General features: G+C 36.7%; 1 protein-coding gene across 2 annotated transcripts in view; it reads right to left on the bottom strand.

The window, feature by feature from the left end:
- The window catches only part of Reln (reelin), a 466,520-nt gene that overhangs the window by 41,342 nt on the left and 397,950 nt on the right, over positions 1–27,228 (bottom strand). For both annotated transcript variants that reach the window (XM_027926303.3, XM_027926304.3), the window contains exons 41-48: positions 24,871–25,100; positions 19,681–19,901; positions 17,694–17,841; positions 15,178–15,436; positions 14,055–14,304; positions 13,043–13,211; positions 2,052–2,192; positions 624–801 (exon numbers count right to left, since the gene is read on the bottom strand). In XM_027926303.3, the coding sequence (XP_027782104.3) occupies positions 624–801; positions 2,052–2,192; positions 13,043–13,211; positions 14,055–14,304; positions 15,178–15,436; positions 17,694–17,841; positions 19,681–19,901; positions 24,871–25,100 (1,596 nt within the window). The remainder of the gene's footprint in view (positions 1–623; positions 802–2,051; positions 2,193–13,042; positions 13,212–14,054; positions 14,305–15,177; positions 15,437–17,693; positions 17,842–19,680; positions 19,902–24,870; positions 25,101–27,228) is intronic.

Raw genomic sequence — 27,228 nt, 5'->3', positions numbered from 1 at the left:
TTGGAGAAACTGTGTTCTGAAACAAAGTTCATCTTTGGCAGCAAAGGAGAATAATTATAAATTTTCTTAAAGAAAGTTCCCAACATTGCTGCTGTCATTCACAAAATAATATGCTATAAATACAAGTGCCTAGTAATTACCGACAATTATTCTTTCTTGAATAATTTCAGAAAGAATTAATTGTTGTTAATACATTCAGGAATCATCAAAGCTCATTTTCCAGATTTTTGGCTCCTTAAATCCCATATCTGTTGCAAGCTCAAGGGTTTTCAATTAGAGTTATATCCAGATGGAAGCCCCCACACACTGTGCAAGTGCTCGCCCTTCCAGGATTGAAATCCATTTAAGTCCTTTAAAAATGTGTACTTAAATATTCTCTGCACTGATACTACTCTGCATAATTAAATTGGCTGAACTGATTTGTGGTAGGAAAATACTGGAAATAATCACCGTTTTCTGATTTGTATAAAGTTGCAAGATCAGATCAATGTTGAGCATTTAGGGCAACTAGGGTAACTAACCTTCTGCATCTTGATTTACCCATTATACTTCAAAAGAGACTCAACCATTTGGGGGAAAACTTGAAGGATGTAGAAATGTGTAACCAACAGCCAAGCCCTCACCCCGCTGAAATGGAGAGCCAGCCCTGAAGCCACAGCCCCACAGACGGTACTCAATTTTCCTCCGTTCACAGTCAGCCAGTTCTGGTTGGAGGGAGCTCGATTGAAGTTGTCTTTGAGTTGGGTTGGAAGGGAGGTCTCAGGCTCATCACAGTATAGGCCACCCCACTGCTCATCACAGCTGGATGTGGAGAAAGAGGAAGGAAAAGTCAACATCAAACAAAACCCCTGCAAGCGTATTCTCATATTAGTGAAGTCAACTCTTTTTCCTAGTCCAGGATGATGAAAGGTTACTGATTTTCACAGAGCTTGCCAGAATTCACTTACCCTCCTTAACAATGCTTTAGGTTAGAAAAAAACTGAATTAACTACCTCTAGGCTTTCCTGAAATAGTGACACTTGGGGGCTACAGGTAGAGAAAAATAAATGACTTCAAAGAATATATTAAAACCCTGTCTCTCCATGACCCAACTCTGGATGGCTGACAAACGATTACAGCTGACAAGGTGAACTGGTGGGTCCTATAATTATAAAATTGATGTTTTTAATGTAGGCTTTGGGTCAATTTAGAATCTAAGAGGTCATGTTGCAAGCATCTGAAGATAATTTGCATAGTAACTGCCATCTTTGACCAAAGGACTGACTCCCCTGTTCAGGATGGAAGGGGATGTGAACATAGAACTGGGAGGTTCAAGGGTCTCCAAGGTCAGTCTGCAAAAGGGCTATGATCATTAATCAAAGGAAAGACTTCTCATGATGTGATGATTAGTGGAGGAGAGAATATGTATTCTCTAACATTATTTTCCTCCATATTACTCCACCAAAAAGTATAATCTTTGAAAATAAAGCTCAAGCTATAGTGTGAGTATATGCATTTGTGTGCTAATGTGCCCACAGTTGTACTCATACACACACTTTATTTATATTCTTCCAAACATGCTACAGCTTTCTAAGAATAATATACTAGGCCTCTTTGTCAAATATGCCTGGTAAATTGACCAGACATTTATATACTTTCTTATGCAAACAACATGGAATATCAATTAAATCATGACAAATGCATATCATTACAAATATTCATACCTAAGTGAGAAAAATATATATGATGTATTATTTTTGATCAGAACATACTGAACTCCTGAACTTCTTCTAATGACTGTTTCAAGGCTCAAGTGTATCACAAAAACACAGAAGGAAATAAAATACAGCCAATTATAATTTAGCTTTCTTCTGACAAGGTAGCTGTTGTTCAGTTCCTAATCTCTAAGCAAGAATGAAGATATATAATACCCATCAACTTCACAGTTAGTTCAATATCATATTTCAGGAAAAATGTATAACCCAAGGTAGCTTGGGAGCAATACAAAAACCAGTTTCAGGAAAACCTCCTAGATGGGATGTGAATCAGAAGAAAGGAAAAAATTTACTTACACACAGCCTCCCTGGATGCACTTCCCATGGCCACTACACATGTCTATGCAGCCATCCCCGATATAGACGTTATCTATTGCCCATGTCTGTTGCTTGTCAAAAGGAGCTGGTTGATGCCAACGGAAACGAGTGGCTTGGGACCTTGGAAGAAGAGAATCACAATGAAGGATACAGTGGAATGGAATCCCAAATTTCGTATGGGAAACTTCATGGAGTGATACCGGGGCTATTGCTAACTTATATTATTAAATTCGGAAAGGATGCCTGCCCTTGAGCAGATGTAACCTCTCTGCATTCAACTTTGGAACAAAATATGCCCTGGATTTCAGTCTCCACCACTTGCATCCTAAGACAGATACTTTTGTGCAATGGGCACACTGGTCCACCTCATGCAGCATACTTGAGGAATTCTCCAGATGAAAGCCTTAGGGACAGTATGAGTGTAAAATGGGGGATCAAAGAAAACCTAGATAATTCTATAGAGAAAACAGAGGGTGAAAAATACAACCAGATTTACTTCATATTGATTTAAAAGCAATTTGGAGAACAAAAGTTCTCCATTCCAGAAGCAGAAACACACTTGCTCATGCACAGTTTTGGGAGTGTCTTGTGAAAAACATAAGCATATGTTTTCAGAGGCACTAGATGGCAGTAAAATCCAAACAATATGTGAGGTTCACGCAAAGTGAACATTAAATGTCTTGTAAAGGAAATCATTTGTGTTTATTGATCCACATGTGTGTTGGCTTTTGACTGAGGAATATCAGTTTTAAAGGGTACAAAAGATCAAACAACAGCAAGGATCTTGTACTTTCTAATTGAAAACATTTACATAAAATGTAGAAAATAGAAAAGAAATGAATCAGAACTAAAATCTTCTTTCTGGAAAATAAATAGTTCAGTCCAATAAGTGTCTCCTATGCATCTGTGCACCACTGATCTCTCCACAGTTCTCCTTGCTCCCCAGCTCCCATATGTTCCCCCAGCAAAGTCATCTCTGCCTAATTTTCTCCTATCACTTCCTGTTGCATTTCACTTAAACCCCAAACCCTCATGAGGTTTAGCCTGAGCAAGGCCCTCTCCTTTCCTTCATTCTGGCCACTCATGTCGAGAGCCTCACTTCCCTCAGTGCCCAAAGCAAACTCTTTCCCACCTTCCTGCATGCATGCTCGTCTTCTCTCTCACTTTTTCTATGCCTGGTTCATCCCTGTGGGTCCTTCAGATCTCTGAGGAAGTGTCAAGTCATCACAGACAATTTTTTTCTTGACTCCTTTAAAAATGTTTGTTCCCTGTTATTCTCTGTCATAGAAAACTGTTCGTTTCCTTTCACAGTATTCAGCCTAATCATAATCATGTGTTGCTCTGCACATATATTTGATGCTACCTGTCTCCTTGGAATGCTAAGTTATAAGGGAGTGGGTGGAGTTGATCCCTTTCTACTTGACATTGTACATTTAATGGACAGCACCTAGCGCTAAGCAGTGCTCTGTAGGTAGAGGGAATTTGTATCGGGGCCACCATTATCATAGAAGGCAATGTTGTAAAGATCTCTCCCCACTTGGAGCTGTGCAGCTCAGTGACTCTGCTATTTTTAATGACAGAATTTATTAACAGCTATGTCTGTTTACATGCAGCACCATCTGTAAGTAACATAATGGAATGCCATATTTTCATAATTCAATTCTTGTATTCTGATAACTAGTCAACATTTATATCTGTATTGTGTCTTTCTTTTGAACTCTTACATTTCTAAAAGGCAGGAAATACCTTCAGGGAATATTGTTTGGTAACCTCAGAGCTTATAGATAGTAAATAAAAATAAACATTCCTTGTTCCCCTAATATCATATACATGCTTCATCGAAGTTCTTATCATTTTGTGTTTAAACTGCACATTTATATGTAGTTCCCTCTGTTAGGTTATTCTCCTTAATTATCATCTTATTGTTGGCACCTATAGATTGCACTTCATAAATAGTCACTGAGAGAATATTAAGTTGATAGCAATAAAGATGCCCCCCAAAAGTAAAATAAAAGACATTTTGTAGAGCAGGGTCTGGGGTCAGCTGTGCAGGGCAGTGACTTGGTAGCTGTTGAAGGGGAGGAGAGCTTCCCAGCAGGTGTGAGGTGGCACGGGCTGCCCAGCAGGTGGTGGCTTTCCAGTCATGGTTATGTTTAATCACTGTCTGGGCAACCACTGAACAGAGAGATCGGACAGAAGATTTAAGAGCCTGATGCATTGTTGGAGTTGACAGCCTTTGTGGGGACTTCCAACCCTGACATATTCATTTGTGCAGCTCTCTGGAGTTCCACAGAAAAGGAAACAGTGGGAGACCAGGTGAAGAATGTACTAAAACCAGAGTTGGCCAGTGGAAGTAAAGTGAGTGAGGGCTCTAATTTTTTGCTCTGCCACCAAAGAGTTCTATGTCGACGGTGAGTAATTTAACATCCATAATAAGGAGGTTACATTTGACCATTTCTAAAGCTCCTTCTCAAAAGATGATTTTTATATTCTTAGGAATAATTATACCTAGTAATTATGTGCCCATAAAACAAGGGTGCATATATCATCCAATATTACTTCATAAAAAGAAACACTGTCACTAAGGGGAAGAACTAAAATATAAGTTAGCAAAGATCTGGAAGTTGAATTCAACCGCTAAGCCTTTCAATAAGACTCCTTATTCCCAGCACTGTCACAGTCTTGCTATGTGAAAGGGCCAAATCACTTATGTTTATGTGCTGACACTTCCCCATCTGTAGAACTAGGAAATGCTACTTCCTGACTCACAAGGGTGTTGTGAAAATTAATTAGTTCATGTTTACCGAGACCTACAAGTGTCTCGGTGTATCCCTTGGCAGGTGTCATCCTTTATCCTGAAGGTTCCTTATAATGATAGCTACCACCAGCTGCTGCTTCTTGGAGTTGGAGAAAAAATGGCCCCAGAGCAGATTTTTAATTTTTACACATCCTTGAAATCTCTCCTTTTGCATACATTTTTTAATTTATACCACTTCCTCCCCATCTAATGCACAAAGCAAGGCTACATGAGTGTTGTTTAATATATAAATATTCATTCATGTCATCCTTAAAGAAAAAGAAGGACAGTAAAACACAATGTCTCTGGAATGACCCTTTCAGTTCCTGGGGACCTGGCCAAGTCAAGGGAACAGAGAGCAACCAGGCCAGAATGTCTGGATGGTAGTATCTTGAAGGACATTAACTTTCTCTCATGTATGCTGGGAACTAGGACAAGTTAGTTTTATTTGTAGAAAACTAGTTTTTTTTTTTGCACATATGCCAGGACAGCTGCTCCTTGGGGTGCTGGTCAGACTAGGAACAAAGAAAGTTAAGCAAGCTAATGCTGCTTAACTTCTATAGTCTAGATGATACAACTCCTCTCTCTTTGGTAACTGGTGTGGAACTTGGGGCACTTTGGAAAGAATATATGTCCCTGGGTGATTACCACTGGATAAAATGCTGTGAGGGAGAAATGTTTTTTTTTTCCTGGAGCACCATTGTGAAGGAAAGGAGGTGAAAGCACTGTGGTAAAGCACTGTGAGGGACAGAGGTGCTCCTGTCCTACCAAAGCCAATGGACTCTGGAGAAGTCTCCTATCTAGCCCATTGCCACAGACTCTTCCCCATAAATATTTCCTAATAAAACCCTATATCTCACTCCCCTATTTCTGGGTTCTAGATCTCTCAATAACCTATCTCTGTCCTAGAACAAATGAGCTGTGGATCCTACACCATTGCTAAGCAGTTAGAAAGTTACTGCCAATAACATGGTTCCTATCACTAGCCTCTTGGTATGTTTCCCAACACTGCCTCCACATCTTTTAATAGATTTCAATACATTTCAGTTTCTGCTCTTTTCTTCAGGATGACTTCATCCTCCTACTCTAACAGTGAAGATGAGGCCCAATGACCCAGGTCACACACCGATTCACTAATAAAACAAGGAAGGATCTCGTTTCATTATTACTTTGTATTCCTGTTCAGTAGATCTTTCAAACTATTTTGCACACAACCTCTAAAAATCAAAGTTAGTAAGAGAAGATTTTAAATGAGCCACCCTACTTGGCCTTTCTTTTTCCCTTGGTAGAGAATAAATGGAGAACTTTGTAACAATCCTGGCCTAACCACTGACTGTGTGATGTTGGGGAAAATAAAATAACCTCTCAGTCTCACAGTCCCCATTACAAAAGGAAGGCAGAGGGATCTAGAGGTTAAAGGAGACTTAAGAGACATTTCTACCAATTATACTGATTTATCTTGACTGGAAAAAAAACCTATGACACATTTTGAGATGGGGAAATTGGAACCCTGAATATAGAATAAAGACAGAATAAGAAATTACAACTAATTTTTTAGGCATGATAACAATATCACAGATTTGTTGTTTTAAAGTCCCTCTCTTCTAATGATACACACAAAAATATCTACAGTTGACATAAGATGCTGTCTAGGATTTGCTTTAAAATAACACAGAAGGTAGGAGCAAGCACTACTAGTTATGAAACAATGATATCAGACATGAATTGATAATTGTCAAAGCTAAAGTACGTGGAGGACTGGTAAACTATTCTCTTTAATTTTCTATGTTTAGATTTTAAAGAGTCAACATTGTGAGCAAAAATTATCTGTAGTCCTTTTAAAATCACAGTGAAAATATTAATTTGAGAATTAAAAATAAAATAATGTGGCTGTCATTTTTAGATTAATATAGATTTTAATTAATTAACTAATTAGTTGTTTTTTTAAAAACTTGTAGCATGGGGGTTAAACATAGGGTGCTCTAGTACTATGTTATACCCATGACCCACTATCATTTTTTTGAGGCAGAGTCTTGCTAAATTGTCCAGGCTGTCCTTTAATTTGTAATTCTCCTGCTTCAGCCTCCTGAGTAACTGGGATTTCAGGCATGCTTTACCATGCCCAGTTAATTTTAAAATTATTTTTGCTGATAATTATAAGTAATTATGACATAAAAACAATGTATTTTGACTAAGTCCACTGAGGGCATCAAATACATTGGACCAGCCATCAAATACGAGACATTTTTTTTTTTATAATTTGTAAAATATCTATTTCCTCAATGGAGATTGACTTGTAGTTAACATTAAACAGTCTTAATAATCCATATATGCAAAACACAGCCAAACTATACTTCTCTGATAAAATTTTGAAAACAATGTTAACAACGAATAAAGCTGAGAGTAGTTGCAGAATTTATGTAATTAGTTTTATTCTCTATTGTAATGGAAGTAAAACTATATTTAATTTGCTTTAACAAAGTGTCCAAAATATATTAATATATTTAGTAGATGAAAATCAATAGTAGCATGAATTGTATTAGACAAAATTATTTTACTATGTCCTACGGTCCTGAAATACCAGCAATATTTTTGTAAAATAATGGCAGCAACGTTCAAAGAAGTAAAATGATATGTGAGAAGATGATATGAAAGAAAAGTCCAATACTTGTTTGGCTTGGGTGAAAGTTTTTAATGAGATAGTCAGTAATGTGAATGCTTGCAAAAAGGTTTTCAAAAGATGCTATTATGCTGGAAGTAACAATTGACAGAAATAAAGAGAATGAGGGCAAGAATAAAAATCTCTCCTTAAAAAAATGAACTTGTAGGGCTGAGTTTGTGGCTCAGTGGTAGAGTGATTGCCTAGCATGTGCTGGGTTCAATCCTCAGCACTACATAAAGATAAAAAAATAAAATAAAGGGTATTATGTCCATCTACAAATACACACACACATAATATAAAATGAACTTTTAACTCTTGAATGTTTGAAGAACCCAGCAAACATTAAGCTTAGTTATTTGGTTTCCTTAGTATGACTCCATTTCTTTGCTAGTAGTTATAGTATGTAGGAATGTCATTGGAAAATATCCTTCCTCAATAAATTTATTTGCCTGCAAAATTTTACAGCCTCCTTCACCCTCTTCCCATTACCCCAATCCTTCCACAGTTCACCCTTTCTTTTGCTTCCCACTTTTCCTTGGAACCTCTAGCAAACATTAAGTAGCTTCCATGCTGTGGCTAAAACCACCTGGCATCCAAAGTGTTGTAGTTAATCTTTAAACAAGGTGGTATCAGTAGGGTCACGAGGGCTAGTTGAAGGAATAGATCATCTTCAAACTGTGACTTAAAATAGCCATGTCACACCTGAGCCTTCCAGTGATCACTCCCCCCCTCTCTTTCTCGGTGGATTTGAATTACCTGCCCTTCCATTGACCCACCCTGGTTCTCAGGTGACATTTCAAGAACCCTTGCCATTTGAGTCACCTGTTATTTTAGGACTGGGTTAGTAAAGAAGAGGAGGCAGATTCAGATGAGGGGCTATGAAATGGATTTTAGCATCTTTCTGTCTCCATTTTCAGTCTTTCTCAAGAACTCTTGGCATTCTTCCATTCCTATTCCTCCTAGGACCATATCTCTTAGGCAAGTAATAAAGATGTAGTACTAATATAGTGGTTAAGCCCATGGGCTCTGGGGCCAGACAAACTGTATTTATTTCCAGTAGCTTCCTGAAACTGTTCTTTTGAAGGTCACTGATTATCTTCTAATTGAAAAATCCTGTAAGTTTACTGTAAAACTTTTTTCTCTACTACTCTCTGTAGCTTATGTCACTGAGGACCATCTCTTCTTGCTTGATTATCTCTTCTGAATTGGCTTATGGTCACCATGTTATTTTGGCTTTTGACTGAGTCTTCTCAGTTCCTTTGTTAACCACTTCCACTCCCGTTACTGCACTTAGGAATCCTCTCTTTTCTTTCTGAAAACTCTCTTGTGGAGAGCTGATGCAGTTTGATAGCATTGTCTATCACTTCCATGCTCATACCTCCAAAGTTTATTAAATTTCCCTTCGGCTCAGATTCTCAACTCTCTAGCAAATAGATATTTCCTTATGTATTTCCAGCCATCACATTTAATTTGGCAAATTTTGACTTAACTTGCCATATTGTCCCTCCTGGAATCTACTTTAGTTCTCTCCCCACTTCTTCTCACTAGCCTGCCAGCCTTTAAACTTCAGAGACATCTCTTGTGAGTATAATGAAGAAGAAGTCAGTGACTGAATTTTATCAACTTTCTTTAAAATTTTCTCTAACTAAAGTACCTCGTCCCTCCGTGTTAGCCGTAGCCCTGACCCTTCTTCCTTTATCAATAGGTCATTAGCATAACACCTCTGCCACCTTCTCTTAAGTCTCTCTGTTCTTCCATTTTTTTTCTCTTACAAGGATATTGCCAGCTCAAGAAACACCAGAGTAGTACATTTTCCCTACAAGTCTAACCCCCTTTCCTTGCTTCAATGCTTGCTGTAAGTTAACCCAACTCTACTAACTAGCAGCTTCCAGATATGAGTCCTCTGCTTTAATCAGCAACTCCTGTGCTTCTTCCAGGATCATGTCCACAGGTTCCTGTCTTGTTCAGCTGGTTCCCCTGCTTTAAAATGTTCTTCCCTTTACCCACCTAATTCCTAGCCATTCTTCAAGTCCAGGGTTCAACACTCCCATGAAACCCTGTAACTCTGGCAATTCAACACTTTCTCTCATTTCCACATCTGTAGCATTTCTAGCTCTTCCCCAGTGAAGCTCTAAATTATACACAGCATTAATTATGTTTAAGTTGTCCCTTAGGTATACTTCTCATTTTCCTCCAATGGGTTGTAACCTCCTTTAGGGCAATGAGTTAAGACAGTGGCAAAGCAGAACCATGGGCTCATGCTTGGGAAGCTACACTGGGGCTTCAGAAGATTTCTTCGTTTTAAATCTGACAATAAACTTGGGCTATGGTTAACAAGTGTGATCATACGGTTAATTCATAAAAGTAAAAATGATTTATAATGCTATACATACTTCCATGCACAATTATTAGCTTTTTTTTTGGTATGGTTAAAAGGACCTCTATTTTTCAGATGAGGAAACTGAAGTTTGGAAACTTCAGTAATAATTGTCTATAGTTTGTTTACAGACTCACAGGGCTGAAAAGGCAGAGCTCTTCCTATACTACACATTCATCTTCTTTTTTTCCAGGAAAATCTAACCTAACCAATGTGTAAGGCAAAGAATAAATGATAAATCTACCCCAATTATTTATTGTTGAATATAGCAATGCCTCCAGCAGTGTATTGTATCTTCTGTTTAGTCTCAATGTTCCCTTCCCAGTGAGAAGGACCAGCATCCATTCAGTTCTGCAACTCAGAAACCAGGGAGACACCTTCAATGCCACACTTTCCCTCAACTTCCCATGTTCATTTCATCATCAAGTTGGTCTACTGTTCTTGTCTCCCTGTCTCTTAAATTTCTACACTTCTCTTCTTAAGTCAAAACTACAAGCATTTCCACCTCTTTAGGAGCCTCCTTGCATCTATTCTTATCCCCTCCAATTTGTATTCCAGTTAGAATAAGCTTTTCTGAATTTGAATCTGATCATGGCTCCCTGTCCCTGAACATGCCCATGGCCTTTTTGGTGTTCCTATAATAAATCCTCAAATCTTTAATAAAACCTGCTCTTCATGGTCTGACATCATCTCACACCTTACTCTGCCTGCCCTACCATCGTCTGTCTAATCCACATGTACAGTATCTCAAACATGCTCACTTCCTCCTACGATAGGCCATTATTCTTACCTGGAACACTCTTACCCTTATTCTTTACCTAATTAGTTCCCATTCACCCTTTATATCCTACCTAAATTACCATTTTCTTGAGAAATTATTCCATGGTCTTGATCAAATGAAATTTCCTTATGACATCCAATATTATAGCATCATGTATTTGATCTCCATCATTGCATAGTTGGATTGTATATTTACTTCCATGACTACTAGGGTATTTCTGGCTAATAACTCTCTCATTGACCTAAAAGGTCTTTGAGGCAGAGATACATCTCATTTGCACCAAGATCCAGTACATAATTAAGCAGTTCAAAAGTATTTGCTTTATGAGTGGATAATTTGCTTCATGAATGAATAATTGCTACTGATGATTACTGGCCATTTCAGTTTGATTGATGAATGGTTTGATGCTAATTTGTGGACAATCAACTTTGGTTTACTTTCACTACCACTGTGGCAAAAATCCTGGGATCCTAACCTATGGTCACATGATAAGTGAGTGGAGAAAGCGGCAATGTCACATGGTCACAGTCATTCCCAACCCTTATTTAGCACAGATTTTAAGTTGTCAACATCACATTTATTTATGGCAAAGAGCTACAAACTGAAATCCTCAATTCAGGCTGGTGGGCCACATAAACATTTAACATTTGAACACATTTCCAGACCACAAGACGGTCAGCTTAACCTAAAACAAGAATATGCCATATTTAACATGTAGGGGAATTAAGAGTTAACAGAGTACAGATATGTTAACTTATGTTTGAGGAAAGTGCTCTGAGGCTGGCATGTTGTTCTAATGATCTTTGGCATGTGGCAGAGCATGATAAGAAGGGGGTCCAGCCTGGGTTACAACCATGCACATTTCTTTCTGAATTACCCAAAGGGCTTTGTTATAAGACAGTGTCACCTTGAAGACCATTGTGCAACATGAGCCTTGAGGGTAATACAGTAAACAAACTGCAAATTTTCAATACGGTAACAGAAGGTAAGAGGAGTAAATGAATGCTCATCAGATTTTTTCAAATATCATTTGAAAGGGTCAAAATTCTTGTGGGTATGTGCAAGAGACAATTAAAAGATAGATTAAAAGATGAGAAATAATTACTTTTCTTGAGTAAAAGACTCCAGGGTATAATGACTAGCTGGAGTAAATCTTAGAATGTCGCTTATTTGCAAAATGCGGCCGAGTAGCTGGGTAATAATTCATAGAATTCATAAAGACTTAAAAGACTGCTGCCTTAATGGAGTTTTTTTTTCTATTTTACTTATTAAGATCGCCTTAATAATTCATGCATGGCAATACCTTTAACGAGCAACAAAATCTCATGTATCTCATTTAAACTTGGCAAGTGTGCTGACAGTTAATATAGCCTCGTGCCTCTGAGCCAGCAATTGTAAAGCAGCCCTGGGCTGTTAGTAACTGAAACCATCACATTTATGATAATCCCAAGAAAAGTTACGTCCAGATGAATGGTTGGATTTTATGGCCATTTGCTAAGAGATTTATTCATTCTTCATTTGTGGGGAGGCGACAGAACAATAATGAGACCAAACTATAACTCTTATTCCACATGCTGCGTTAGTTGCTTCTTTCTTAATGGCAGAAACTGATCACTATTTTCTTGGAGGGAACAGGAGTTTCTATCAAGATTTTTAAAGTTTTCCTATGATAAAGACGTACTTTCGATGGTGAAAGAGTCATATTACACTATTCTACTAAGCAGTTAATCCTCTGCCTTACCCGAATAGCAGAATAAGTGCACAGGTAATTTAGATTCGACTTCTTTACCAGCATTTACCAGGCAATTTTCTTAAGCCACGACCATTTCCCATAGACACAGTGAATGAAGCATTTACAACTGTCTTTCACAGAAGAGAATGCTCCGGGTGATGATTCTCAAGATATTGTTCAAAATAAAATTCCCAAAGCAGAAGCTAATGTTAACACAAAATTATTTGCTACATCCATTCATATGATAATGCTCACTACATTATGTCAGTATAACTGGCAAATATGCTCAATTTAAATCTATTTTGTGTTCAACTGACCTATTTAAATTATTTGTTCTTGGCATCTCTAAATTTGGTTGAAAAAGTTGGTTAATGGAGCCAATGTTTTCTTCTATAGGCCATTCTTTAAAAAATATTTTTAAAGTAAAGGCCTTGATTTTGGGAATATTCAGAATAATGTCACCACAAAAACAAGCTTACCTTATTTTTATTAAGATTGCCTTAATAGTTCATATATAGCAGTACCATGGACAGGTAACAAAACCTCATCTATCCCATTTAAACTTTCTGTGCTAAAATATGCCAATGGAAGTTGGGTCAGTTCATGCAGAAGCATCCCTACCTAGTGTAAGGCGGGAGAGGCAGAGTGATTCTGGTCCACTTGTTGAAAGTATCTGAAACCAGGATCCGCTGCAGATGATAGCGATTGCATTCAACATTGGTAGGCAGACAGTCCCTCACCAGTGGGTGCCATGACAATCCAAGATCCACTGAGTACTCCAGTTCAATAGCTGCAACAGGAAACAGACCCAAGAACCATAGTCACTTATCACATTTCTATATTTTATTTTCAATCAAATGTCAATTTGATTTTTCCCTATATTTGTGTTTCTTACTCTGAAATGTTTCCCCATATTTTGTACATTATTTATTATGTACATTATTTATTATTTTTAAATTTCTATATTGAAATATTTCTGTACATTATTTATTATTTTTAAATTTCTATATTGAAATACTTCTGTACATTATTTATTATCTTTAAATTTTTATATTGAAATACTTTTTATTTCAAGGAAATATGATCTAGTGAAAAAAGTAAATTTTGCTGAATCCTCCTTTATAATGAGAAACTTTCAGAGCGATTACAGCAAAATTATTGCTTCATAGCTATACATGTTATATATTTATAATTTAATATCATACTAGTAACATAAATTATATAAATGCATTAAGTGCTATATAATTTATAACTGTAAATTAATGTATAATGTTCATTTAATTATTAACACACAGAGAATATATTAATTATATATTTTAATGATCAGTCTTTAAATAGTTAAAAAAACTGAGCAGACTTCTCAAATTTTGACCTTCCTACAGGAATTCTGAATGTCAATTTTGCTGGTGATTTAAAATTCATGACTATACAAGTACATATAAAAATCATATTGCTCACTTACTGGACTTTAACTTTTTGAGTCAGAATGTACCTATTGAAGACAAAATTCAATAATATTTCAGAAACTCACAATTCATCTATGTATCACACATGGACTTATCAGAGGTTCTGAATGGTCCTAGAGCAGAGGCAGCCACAGATGTTTGGCCCTGTCTGGAGATGGATGACTTACCATAGCAAGAGTCTGTGACTGAGCAGGAGGCAGCAAAATCTATCTGTAGGAATGAATCCTCATTCACAGCAATGTCTGTGGTGACCACATAACGGGTGCTGGCCTTTTCAATGAAGACCAGGGCATCACCTGTAGAGCCACACACAGGCATCTTGGTGCCCCCTGGGTGGAGCAGCCATTTTCTACTATCCAGAGTTGTGAAATCATCCTCCAAGACTGTATTACCAGAAATATTTCCTCCAATAAGAATCTAAAATAGAGTAAAAAAAAAAAAAAAAAAAAAGCAACACCCTAAATTCTCAATTTGGCTTTAAGGTACGGGAAAGTTCAGTCTTTTTGTTTGTTTGTTTTAATCTGCCAGTCTGTTCAGAGCTGGCACTATACAGCTAGCATAATGTTAGGGGGCCTTTCAGAATGCTCTTGTTTATGTGGTCTGCTTGCCCATCTGGCAAGAAGCTAGAGAAAACAAATCAAAGGATTGACAAAACCATTCACAGCATTCACTGGCCAAACTGTGCCTTTGGAAACTATATGTACCCAAGCTGGGAAAGCAAACTTTGGCTTACGTGTGATTATTTTCTAGGTAAAATTTCTATTTACGGACACTTGTACCCTGAGGCATTTCAGTTCCAATTCATTCAATGGACTCTACTGTTTGTTCACAGGTACTTTTTCTATTCTATTATGTATGAAGTTCCTTTAGGGCAGTCCATAAAGACGTTGAGCAGATTTATTCCTCTTTTTTTCTTTAAAGGCCAGGAAAGAAGATTTGAAAATGGCTGACTTTCTGTGGCACCAATGCCAGTTTTGCACATTTTCCTTTCAGGGAATTATAACCTTGTATCAGGCTTGATAAAGTTGCTGGATCCATATGGCAGCATTCTTTATGAGCAGGATCTAGGCCTTCTGTTGCATGGTTTATTTTCATGGGCTTACGCAATTGAGGGACCAGAGAATGAAAGGAAGCTAAAGCCCTTATCTAATCTAGCTGTGGGTCCTTAGGCAAGTCACTAAATTGGCCTGGACTTCCTATACGGAGTTAGGGGATTGGACTAAATGCTTTCTAAGGCCATGTTCAGCTCAAGTGACAAAAATTAAAATAGTTAATCCTGAAGGGACTGACCTGATCGATAACCCAGGGGCTGTAGAAGTGCCCATTTTCAGATGGCTGCCACCATCGGAGGCGAGTAGAGCCAGAACGAGCTTTCAAAGGTATCTCCAGGGCAATGTACCTGCCCACGTTGCTGGAGTTGCTGAAAAGAAACTCTTGAAGGAGACTCCAGGTGAGGCCACCATTGAGAGAATACTGTAGAAGCACAGGCTGGCTCCTAGGGTCTGGAACACCTTTCCCACATCCCAGTCTCATGAAGAACTGCACAAATCTGACATTAGTAAACTTTACTGTAGACTTTTACTTCAATGAGAAATCCATATTATAACAGAATACAAGCACCAAAGATATGTGGGGGGAATGAATGGCTTTAAGGAATGATGATTTAATGAATGTCCAAAGCAATCACTTCAAAGCCTGATTTTCCTTTTTAATGTGAAAGGGAGTTAATTAAATGTGAAGTGTGAAAAATGGCAATTCTGTGCCCATATTTGGATCTCAAATCTCTCCTTAGAGGAGAATCTGAGGGAAGTGAGCATTCTTTGCACCCTTTGGCTGCTCCATAAGATGATGGGAGGGATCCAAAGGCTGTTCTAATTTGGGAGTGTGTAGTTATCTACTTAAGATAAATTGGATTCTAGTCCTTAGTATTTGAAACTAGAAGAATGGAATTAATAGAGATTATGCCACGTTATCAGCAAAATCAATTCTCAGGTTTCACCAGTACTTTTACAGATCTCGTATCACTGGTTTTGGGAGACACATTTAAATTCATCAGTTGTAGCACCTCTTTGCAAAAGGCCAGGCAGTTTTGGAAGAGGTGTGTCAAGCCTGGACCTCTTTTCTGTCTTTTGTGCCAGAGGCAGGGAAACATGGGTGTGGGTGGTTGGTGGTAGCCAGCTGAGCCAGCCTCTATCTGTTGCTGGGTCCGGGGATGGATGATGCTGGCCGCTGAGAACTGTGGCAGCCAGCCAGTGGCAGCTTTCCTAGCTGGCAGGGAGGTGGACAGAGCAGTAGCAAGCAGCTGGGGTGCCAGTGAAAACGAGCTCACATGTTATCTTTGGCAGGCAAGCTGCTGGTGCCTGGTCTGGACACTACGATAGATGGTAATGCAGAATAAATTTCATGTAGAACTCAACATATATACCTAATAACGTATGCATGCCAAACATGAGAAATGTAATGGGGCTCATAATAAATGTTATCAGTACCATATAAAAAAATTCATTCCTCATGATTTCCCCACCTTCCATTTATTTGTCTCATGACCCTGGAAAAATTGGGATCTTACATGAAGCATTGTCAGGTCAATATATGCAAATCCTACACAGCATGCTATGGAGATGAGCTATATTATGAAGCTTTTAACATTGGATTAAAGAAAACATACGTGGCTAGTGCCTAGTGATAGTTACACTCATAAAAACATTAATTATTTACAGAGAAAGATTTTCAGAATATAGTCTACTTATATTAGGAATATGTTTATATTAATTTAGTAATAAAATAACTACCAAGTTGTTGGTAGTTAAGAAAAAGCATATCAAAATTACTTATTTGAAAAACCTAGTAACTTCTAAATTAGAGAAATTAGCTTCTAGTGAAAATCTGAAGTAAAATGTATCAAGTTAAACTATATATATTAAAATGGAATAAATATAAGTAAAGTCTTTCTATAACTGCAAAATTATTATATCACAGATAGAATTGTATTTTATATGAAGTGTGATAAAATGTATGATCAATAAAGATTTAGGTGGAAGAGGCAATGAATATGTAAGACATATCTTAAGATACTTTGAAATATTTCGAAAACTAAAAACACGATTTCTTTATTCACTTGCAAAAATAGGTCAGGGTTCCATTTTATACATGTTAAATTGTCTTTCTTAAGTTTTTGGCTCATCAAATGATCAAGGGATACACATCTTGACAGGACATAATCCTCTGAGCCAGTTTAAAATGTTTGTTTCTGAGTGACTGTGCTCAATTTAGAAAATGACTTCTTAGAATGTGTGAGTGAATCATTGGAAAGATGCTTATAAAGAATAAGGTCATGCCTCAAATGTTCTTAAATAAAATTGCTAGTGGAGATAAAATTAACCGTGAATAATTTAAGGATGTATTGCATTTCAAATAAGCTCTTTGCTACGTGTGTTATAATAAATGTATATAATTTCTGCATAGTCCAAGTACTAATGAAAAGTTTGTAGAATGTGGATAAAGAAGATGCAATATCATCTTCTTGAAGTTAAAGTAAATCAAACATTGTCATTTGCCAGTCTCAAACTTACAAAAGAATAGATATTAGGGTTTGTCTGTTTAGCTGTGCTTCATTTCTGATGTGGCTATTGAACTAATCTTTCAGTGTTGACTGGAAATAATATGAACTGTGTCTTAATGGAGGCTCCCACCAGGAAGAAGTCCAGCATCTCTAAGGGAAGGCCTTGTCCTTGAGATCTCTCTGCTTCTTTCTGTTTTGATTAGGTCCATTATCATACATTACAATGCAGTCTTCCAATGATTACCTAGCATGAGATAAATCCAGGTCCCGAGTCATCAACATGCGCAAGCCATCCTCATTGAAGAAGAGGTTGTTTCCACTGGAAAGGATTCCACACTTCCGGGATGGCTTTCCACCACTCATTAATAAGAATCTATCAGATTCCAGTTGACCTGAAAAAAGTGGGAAATGTAGTTTACCCATGAACCCCAAGTATAATTATTCTATTTTAAAAGGAATATGGTAAATACATTTTGTACTTTTTGTTTTATTTTTTTCAGTGCTGGGGATTGAGCCTAGGGCCTTGGGCTTGTAGGCAAGTGCTCTACCACTGAGCTACACTGCCAGCACCACCATATAGTTTTCAAATATAAAGTCATAAATATTAAAGTGTATTTTGGGAGAAGGCTCCTTTTCAACGTATTAGTTTATTTGAATTGTTTAGCCTGGGCTAGTATAATCTAAGAGCCCACATGATAGAAGGAAAAATCTTTCCTTGAGGATTAATAGTCTGGCCAGATGGGTCTCTCTTTTTTATTATTCCACACTGAAAAAAAAATGATACTACATAGTCACAGAGTGTGTGGCCCCAAAGTGAAGGAGAATATACAGGCTTTTCACCAGTCTTTCCACTGTGTCCTCTCTAATGTGAGGATAGTATTAGGCAGGGATAACAAAAGATTTTTTAAAAACATGGTTTTAATAGAAGAAATTTTAGTGTAACTTAATAGCCCCTATTAAATAATATGTGTGTGTATGTATGTATGTATATTTTGGTGCTGGAGATTGAACTCTGGGTGTTTTTACCACTGAGCCACATCCCCAGCCATTTTTATTTTGAGATAGGGTCTCATTAAGTTGCCCAGGCTGGCCTTGAACCTGCAATCTTCCTGCCTAATGCTCACAAGTTGCTGAGATCACAGCGTATATTACTGTGCCTGGCTTAAATAATGTTTTGAAAGTCAGCTTTCAACTGTATTCAGCTATTCATCTTAGATTTCATATATTTTTATTGTAAAATATGCAAAACATTAAGTTTACCATTTAAACCATTTTACAGTGAAAAATTCAGTGACATTAAGTATGTTATTTGTGTTGTGCAATCATCACTGCTGATAGTTCAAGTTTCTCAATGCCCCAAAAGGAAACCTTGTACCCCCACTAAGCAGTTACTCCCCATTTTCCCACCTCCACCCACTGGAAACCACTAATTTTTCTCTGTTTCTATGGATTTACATATTTTGGATATTTCATATACATGAAATATATACCATGTGGCCTTTTGTGCTGGCTTCTATCACTTGGCATAGTGTTTTCAAAGTTCATTCATGCTTTAAAATGTATTCATATTTCATTCCTTTTTATGGCAGTATAATGTTCTATTGTTTATCTATACCTAAATCTAGTTTTAATATGTACTGTAAACCCATAAATATATAGTTTTAAGGAAAATTTGGGAAAAACAAAGAAAATTTTTTAATCTCATTATCCTAATATAGATAGCTATGACATAAGACTTTCTCTTAGAAAATATTTTTCCATAGCTTGGTCATAGTGCATCTACAATCTAAATGCTTTTATATAATCATTACATCATGTACATTTTTCTATGTTGTGACATTATCTTCACATATAATGATGCTGGATTTAGAGGTGTAAAAGCAAGCTCCAAAAAGCGATGAGAGGTTCTTTAGTGAGTTATTGGGAAAGCAATGAAAGGAAGTTAGATTTCTGATAAATCATTTCTTCCCATCCAAGAAGACTAACTTTCTGGAGATATTTTCCAAAATTTTCATTAATTAGAAGTTACATGTGACATAAAGGGTAAGTAAAAATAGCCTTAGTTTTTTCTCTATAAAGGTCCTGTTCGCTCTTGATGATTATTTAAAAAGTGGAACCCTAATAAATTCAGAACTAAATGAACCCTTCAGTGTTTACAATTATTTTGATAAAATTGATACTCAATTTATAAGTTCTTTCATAAAGTTACACAGAATTTATGAAAAGACTACCTTCAAAATCATCCTTAAGAAAATCAGGATTTTTGGTGCTTATTTTACAGGTTGGACCTGAGTAGCCAGGATCACATATACATTTGGTTCCATTGACACAGCTCCCATGTCCATTACACATCTCTTCACATTGGGGACCAATGTAGACATTATCAATGGCCCATGTCACTGGCTGAGAGCCTGCGGGGTAAAATCCCTGATACCATCTGAAACGTACAGATCTGGAAAAGAGGTACAAGTCTTTAAAAAATGAATCAACAGAACAATACACCTTTAGAGTAAACACGTCTGATCAATAAGCAATGGGAAGTTATCTCCTGTGTACCATAATCAAGAAGCAGAAAATATAATCTGCCATTTCAGGAACAAAACTACATTCTCCAATCTCCAGAATTTTTTCAATAAGTTTCTTGCTTCTGGCAAGCCCATTGCAATTCTATCAATATGTAAAAATCCCACCACCTGACCTGCCCACCTTTTTCAATACTTCATACCTCAATGAAGATTCCATCCCTATCATGTATACCCTGCATAACAAACATTTTAATTTTTCAAATTGAGGTAAACTTCATATAGCATAAAATTAACCACTAACCATTTAAAGTGTACAGTTCAGCGGCATTTACACAGTCACTGTATTGTCTCTATCTAGTTATGAGATATTTTCATCACCCCTAAAAGAAACCCCCTTTGCCCACCCAGCCCCCGACAAACCACTAATCTGCCTTCTATTTCTGTGGGTTTCCTATTTTGACATTTCATAGAAATGAAATATATGTGACTTTTGTGTCCAGCTTCATTCATTTAGCATAATTATTTTAAGGTTCATCCACATTAGCAAGAATCAAAATTTCATTCCTTTTTATGAATGAATAATATTCCACTATATCAATATACCATTTTTTTTCATTCATCAATTGATGAACACTTGGTTGTTTCCACCTTTTGGCTACCGTAAATAGTGATGCTATGAACATTTGTGTATAGTACAATATTTGCTTAAATAAGTGTTTTGAATTCTTTTGGGGTAGAATGGTAGTGTAATTGCTGGGTCTTATGATCTATGACTAATCTTTTTATTTCTCAATATCCCTTCCATAGTTTTGATGGAATTTCCATTATTATAGTTATCATAGCTGGAGTTATTTAAAAGTGTGCTAATTTCCTCACTTGTAGAAGCTTGTAGAAGCCAATGTCCATATGTCCCTTTTCACATTTTCGATGGTGTCCATTTCTATTTTTCATACACAGTAGATATTCAGTAAATTTTTAAGAGAAAAAGCAAGAAATCACCTATATTTTTAGTTTGCAATTTCTTAATTTTTAAAAAACTCAAAGATAAATAAATGAACTGTCTTATGTTAATGATGATAAATTAGCTCCTTGGAAATAATCTACATATTTAGGTAGCAGTCTAGAAATAGTTTAGTATATTTTATCATATATAAAACTCAGTTCAAAGAAGATGGACTTATTAAATAAATTAATTAATTAAAAAAAGAAGATGGATTTATTTTAGAGAGGGCAGGATATAGAAATGGCACGTACACATACTTTTGTGCATTTAGAATCTGTCCAATTTCCTGTTATTATAGAAACTGAATTCTTAATATTTTTTTATTATTTGAGAAATAGAACTCAGAAGTCAAGTACTAGAGCTGGGGATGGATGGTGAGAGGGAAATGTATTTGTTAAGCTTCTAAAATTTAGAAAATAGTAAAGGAGGTGGAGTCAAGTTCTTACACATAAATTTAACTCTCATTCCTTGTTTATATCAAGACTCCAACTATACTGAGCTGCCCCCAAAATGCCAGTTCATAATTAAACTTATTTTCAAATACTTGCCAGAGTTTAGTCTTGGCAAGAAGCACTTCTTACCTTTTGAACTTCCAGACTGCTGAGCTGAGGGAAATGGCTGGAGTTTTCCTTTGAACAAAAGCCTACATGGATTTTTTTGAACTTCTTATTTATTCAAATGTTCTGAATACAAATTAACCACCTTGGTTGGATATTTATTATTGTTCACCTGCCTTGACAGAAACTGCAGGCGTTATGATAAATGGTATGAAGGGTATGGTTTTGCTGTGGTTCCCTTCTGCCAAAATCTTATTTTGAAAATCCCTCATTCTCCTTGGTGAATGTCAGCACCTGTCCTCCTAAACCAGTGTTACTGAAAGGATCTGTTTTCTAAACATAAACTTAACATTTCAAGCACACAGCACTGCCTCCATTAAATAGGGTTTTTGGTGGACTCATTATGAAACTGCATAAAGCAAAAACAATTAGGAAGTTTAAAGACAAAAGATTCTAGACTAAAAGGACACAAAGGTGATGTGAATAAAATTAGATGGAAACTCAATACTTGGCTTTTTAATATAAATGGGCAATATGCAGAGGCAAAAACATCAACATTTGCCACCTGAAAATATTTGATATATTTGTGTGCGTGTGTGTTTGTGTGTGTGTGTCTTTCTCTAGTGTCTAAAAAGTCACAGGGGTAATTTCAATGTAGATTTTATTTATTTTTAGCAGCTAGCACTTGAGCCATTACTATGTGCCATGTTGAATACAAACCAAGAAATGGTTCACTGAGTTGGAGAAAATTTAACTTTTGCCTTCCAGCAATTCATGCCTGTGTGCATTTTAAAAACAGTGCTAATTCCTTCCCTGAAACAAGGACTAGACAACAAATTTTTCCCCTCACAGAAATGGCTGAAGGCAGTTTGAAAGGTAGGTTTATACCACTCTGAGAGTGGGCATGCCTCCATAACCCATTTAATTTCTTCTCATAGAAATAAAACAACACAGACTACAAAGGACATGACAGTGTAAATTCTGTACACAACAATATAGGATTGTATTTTGTAAGTGGATTTTTATCAGTGGGGTGAAAACTCAGATGTCTGCATTTCTCTTGTTCAAATTTCCAAAATTATGTTGCCATTGTTTAAAAGTAAGCAAAGCAGAACAGCATCACCAGCTGCCAAGTGTGGTGGTCTCCATGACATGCACATTGTCCTGGTATGGGCATCTTCATTCAGGGGCTCTCACTGGCAGACTTTTTTGACCGTATTTCAAAACCTTCAGACAGCATTGCCATTAATTCCATATTGGGAACTTGCTGAAGCAAGTCTCAGTTGGTTAAACAATCTAAAATCATGGCCTACCACCTATCTTTAAGGATTTTTTTCTACCTAATAATTCTTAGCTGGGCAATTGGAGAAAACCAGGTCCACGAAAGGGAAAACTTGGCACTTCTCAGCAATATAGTGATGGAGTTTGATGGAATGTTCTAGTCATAGGTGTGTGTCTGTGTGTGTCTGTTTAAGAGACAAAAGAACATAAACTGGGCGACTGACAAACAACAGAACTTATTTCTTACAGTTCTGGAGGTTGGAAGTTCAAGATCAAGAAGCAAGAACATTGTGTCTGGTAAGGCTTGCTCTGGGGTTCACAGATAAGGTAAGATAACTGTCTGGAACTTCTTTTACAGGACAGTAATCCCACTCATGAAAGCTCTACCCTCATGACCTAATCACCTCCCCAAAGACCCCACTTTCTAATACCATTACTTTAGGGGTCCATATTTCAACAGATGAATTTTGGGGTGGGGTAGAACATGAACGATCATACTTCAGTACTGACTGCCTATGTGACTGGATAGCCAGGCTTTTCCCCCTGACTACCTGCCCACAGGCATGGTCTTTTGGAAGTTTTGCTTCTGCTTCAACACTTGGATTTCTGGCCAAAGATTGGTTCAGATTTTTAGGAAACCTGCAATTGAGAGCTCTGGAAAATGAGAGTTGTGGTTTGCTGAGTGATGCTAATATTAGCATGTTAAAAATGAGGATCACACTTTGTTGCTGAAGTCCTCACACTTGCTGAATGGAGTCTTTTGTAATTCCTTAATATCTTTCCAATAAATTCTTCAACAATTTTAGAATAATTTTTATATTTCTTGCAACAAACTATCTTTAATACAACTGGTTTTGGATAAAAAGTTTTTCCAGAGCTATTTCCCCCTTCCTACTTCTTCTGTAAACAGCTGTCCCAATCAAGAGGAGCTTTCTGGTTGCACAGACTGAATTATCAGCTCCATTCAGGAATTCTCTCCAGAGACTCTGCTCGCCTCCTCTGGATATCATTTCTAAGGAACTAGGGGGACATTTTGGTTAGTAGTGTTTATCTTTTTAAAAATAGCTGGATTTTCTATCAAAATAATGTCTCATATAACAACAAGGATTAGTAAGTGACATTAGCTGACAACAGAAAATATTTAAGTCCTTAGCAGTCAAATTATAAAACTTATGCTATCGAGATGATGAGGAAGGAAATGGATTTATGTTCAAAGAAGACACAGACTTTGGAAAATTCACTTTCATTCTTTTGGAAAAGTACTACGTATTAGTAGTAGTTTTGTTTGAATACTACTAATTATGCTCAATTTCACATCAGAAATATAAATCTATTTCCATTTTGAAAGTAGGATAGTACTTCTTTCTTCTTTTTTACATACTCTGAAATAATAAATTCCTTATTCTGAAAGAACAGACAAATTCTGAGGCAGGCTGCTTTGTTGACTTCCTCCCTTTGTTCACTTATATTATTAGCTTTATTTTTTGAACTATATTCTTTATTTCATTTTTATTATGGTTGAAGTCCTTTATCTCCAAATAACTTTTCAACAGAGGTTGAAAAAGTAGAAATGCCTGAGGGAAAAGTGCTAATGATTTTTTTTTTTTTTTTTTTTTTAGTGAGACATCAGGAATGTGTTTGGGCTTCCATCCTCCATTTGTTCCCACTTTCTGCATGAGAGACACAGGAAGATGTTTGAATGATTTGAATGAGGTGGGGTCACAGGTACAGTCTACAGAGTGCTCTTAAATCTACCTTCATACTGTAAGTTAGCAGCTTTATCAACTCTGTGTCCTATGCTTTAAATACCTATCCATCTGGTTCAGGTGAGAACTGAGAAAGAAGAGGAAGGTGGAATTTTTCCCTGATAGAGTAGCAAGTCAACGATGACTTCAGGAACAAACTCTCAAATGCGACAGTTTCCATCTTGAAAGGTATGACTACTCTCTTTTGCAAAATACTTGAGAGAATAAAAATTCTTCATTCTGGAGGAATGAAGACAGAAATTCTGAGCCAGGCTCAGAATCAAAGTGGTACCAAGCAGCAGGTCCTCACCCGCAAAGGTGCAGCTTCCCGAAGTGCACGACCTCCCTCCTCCAGCCCTGGGTGGTCCCCGCGTAGTACGTGCTGCTAGGGTGGTGCTCAGTGGAGCATAAGGAGCTGACGTGGCTGCTGCTGTGGTAGCAGAGGGGAAGCAGCAGGTGCCAAGTGGCCCCAAAGTCCCTTGAAAATTCCAGTCTGACTGGATCAGTAGATGAGCTATCAGTGGAGCATCCAACATTGATCTTGGGATAAAAGAAAAAATGATACAAATTATCTCAGAGCGACAAGCCTTGAAATGATTCACCACTTCATTATTTTCCAGAGAGTCCATTTTCCTGGGAGCTGTCTCACTGAAATATTTAACACTGTAAGATTCTGTTTTGCCTGAGCAATATCATATATTTCCTTTAAATTACATTTTTTTTTCATAAAGAACCTCAAGAGACCTCATGAAAAATTTATTTTCCCTCATTTTATGAGAAACCAGGAAGTGGATAAGGCAAAAAGCTGGGAGAATTCCAAATTTTACCTTTTGCCTATTTTCATAACCAAACCAAGCAATTTGTAATAAAAAGAGTTGTTTCCCTAATCCTGTCAGCTTCTCCCCCTAGTCTGTTAGGGAGGAATGCTTTCTGTTTTTCCTCTTCTGATACCTTCTAAGAAATCCCAGAAGTTATACATATGGAGGGTCTTCAACAATATTCAATATCAAAACAAAACAGAATACGATCGATATTATTTCCCTGGCACAAGGAAAGAGGTTTTTTTTCCTCCTCAGATATATGTAGTTAAGGTGGACAGGGCTGTTTTGAAAATATACCCAGTGAAATGACCACTAGAGTTAAGCAAATTAATCTGTCCATTGCTTCCATGGTTACCCTTTTTATTTTTTAAAAAAATTAAAATATATTTTTTATAACTTTATTCACTCATTCATTCATTCATTCATTCATTCATTTTTATGTGGTGCTGAGGCTCAAACCCAGTGCCTTACCCATGGTAGGCAAGTGCTCTACCACTGAGCTATAACCCCAGTCCTCCACAGTTACCTTTTGATGTGTACTGGGATGTGTGTGTGGGGTAAGAACAGCTAAAATCCACCCTCTTACCAAAATTCAGTACACATTACAATAATATTTTCAACTATAATCCTCATGCTGTACACTAGGTCTCTAGTTTATTAATCCTACATAACTGTGAGTTTGTATCATTTGACCTACTCCCATTTCCTTCTCATCTGACCCCGGATAACCTGCTTCTATGTAAAGACCTTTATACCATGAGAGAAAAACAACTACTTCATCCCCTGAACCAAGGCTTTCAAGGGCAATAAGCTAAAACTTACATGCATGTGATTCTTCCTGTGAAAACATCCCCTTCAGATTGAGATGAACATTTTCTATCATGCCATCACAGCCACTGGTTAATGATATGCAGTTTGTATGTGTACATATGTTTACTCTTTTTACTTTTTGATGAGTAAACTACTGGTATTTGATAAACTTTTCAACTATAGATACTTGCTTCTACTTTGAATTCATTAGTAACAACTCTTAAAAGAGACAAAGGTATGACCTTTTAATTAGCATTTAAAGCATAAAATAAGATTAGAAAATATAGCAGTTTACAAAATAATTTCTCCACTACCATTTGGTTTTTAACTTCTGAGATTGCAACCAATAACTCTAATGTCGAGAATGCAGAGGGAAAGTCTAAAATATTCAAAACTGTGCTGACACAATTAGGCACTATTTTAAATAAGTCTGCTGATTGGTTGATACAGACCTCAGCTATGAAATTCTGTTATAATGTACCTTTGTTTCTGTGGATTTTATCCAAGATTTTGAAATATGTAAAGGTTTTTATGTTGTTAATCTGTTTTCTTGACAAACATAAGGAGTATGAAAATATTAACAAAATACACAGCAAATTTCTTTAAAATGATAAAACAGTGCAGTATTGTTTTATCTGTAAAATCCATATTAGTGTGAAAATGTATATAGACATTGATTTGGGTCCTAAGAAATATCAAGTTTCACATGGAAACTGAATACAATAATATCAGAATATGATCCTTTTCATTTTTATAATGGTCAAAATAATTTATTTCAACAATTTATTGTAGTAGGTGGGGACACTATATCATCGATAAAAGACAGAAACTCAGAAATAAATGTTGGTATGACATTATTAGCTCTGCTAGTAAAAGTGAATTATTACTCCAAAATCTCTTATGCCCTTGCACAAAAATGGAAGTCATAATGCATGAAATTATCTGAATTTTCCCTCTACTTTTGTAGCTTTTGTTCAAGATAAAACAAAAAATATTTTCCCATTTTTTTAAATTGCTGCATTTTAGAGGGATTAGTT

The sequence above is a fragment of the Marmota flaviventris genome, chromosome 1, assembly GCF_047511675.1.
Source record: "Marmota flaviventris isolate mMarFla1 chromosome 1, mMarFla1.hap1, whole genome shotgun sequence".
Lineage (NCBI taxonomy): Eukaryota > Metazoa > Chordata > Mammalia > Rodentia > Sciuridae > Marmota > Marmota flaviventris.
Note: the sequence above shows the minus strand (reverse complement) of the source record. Positions and strands in the feature narration are given on the sequence as shown.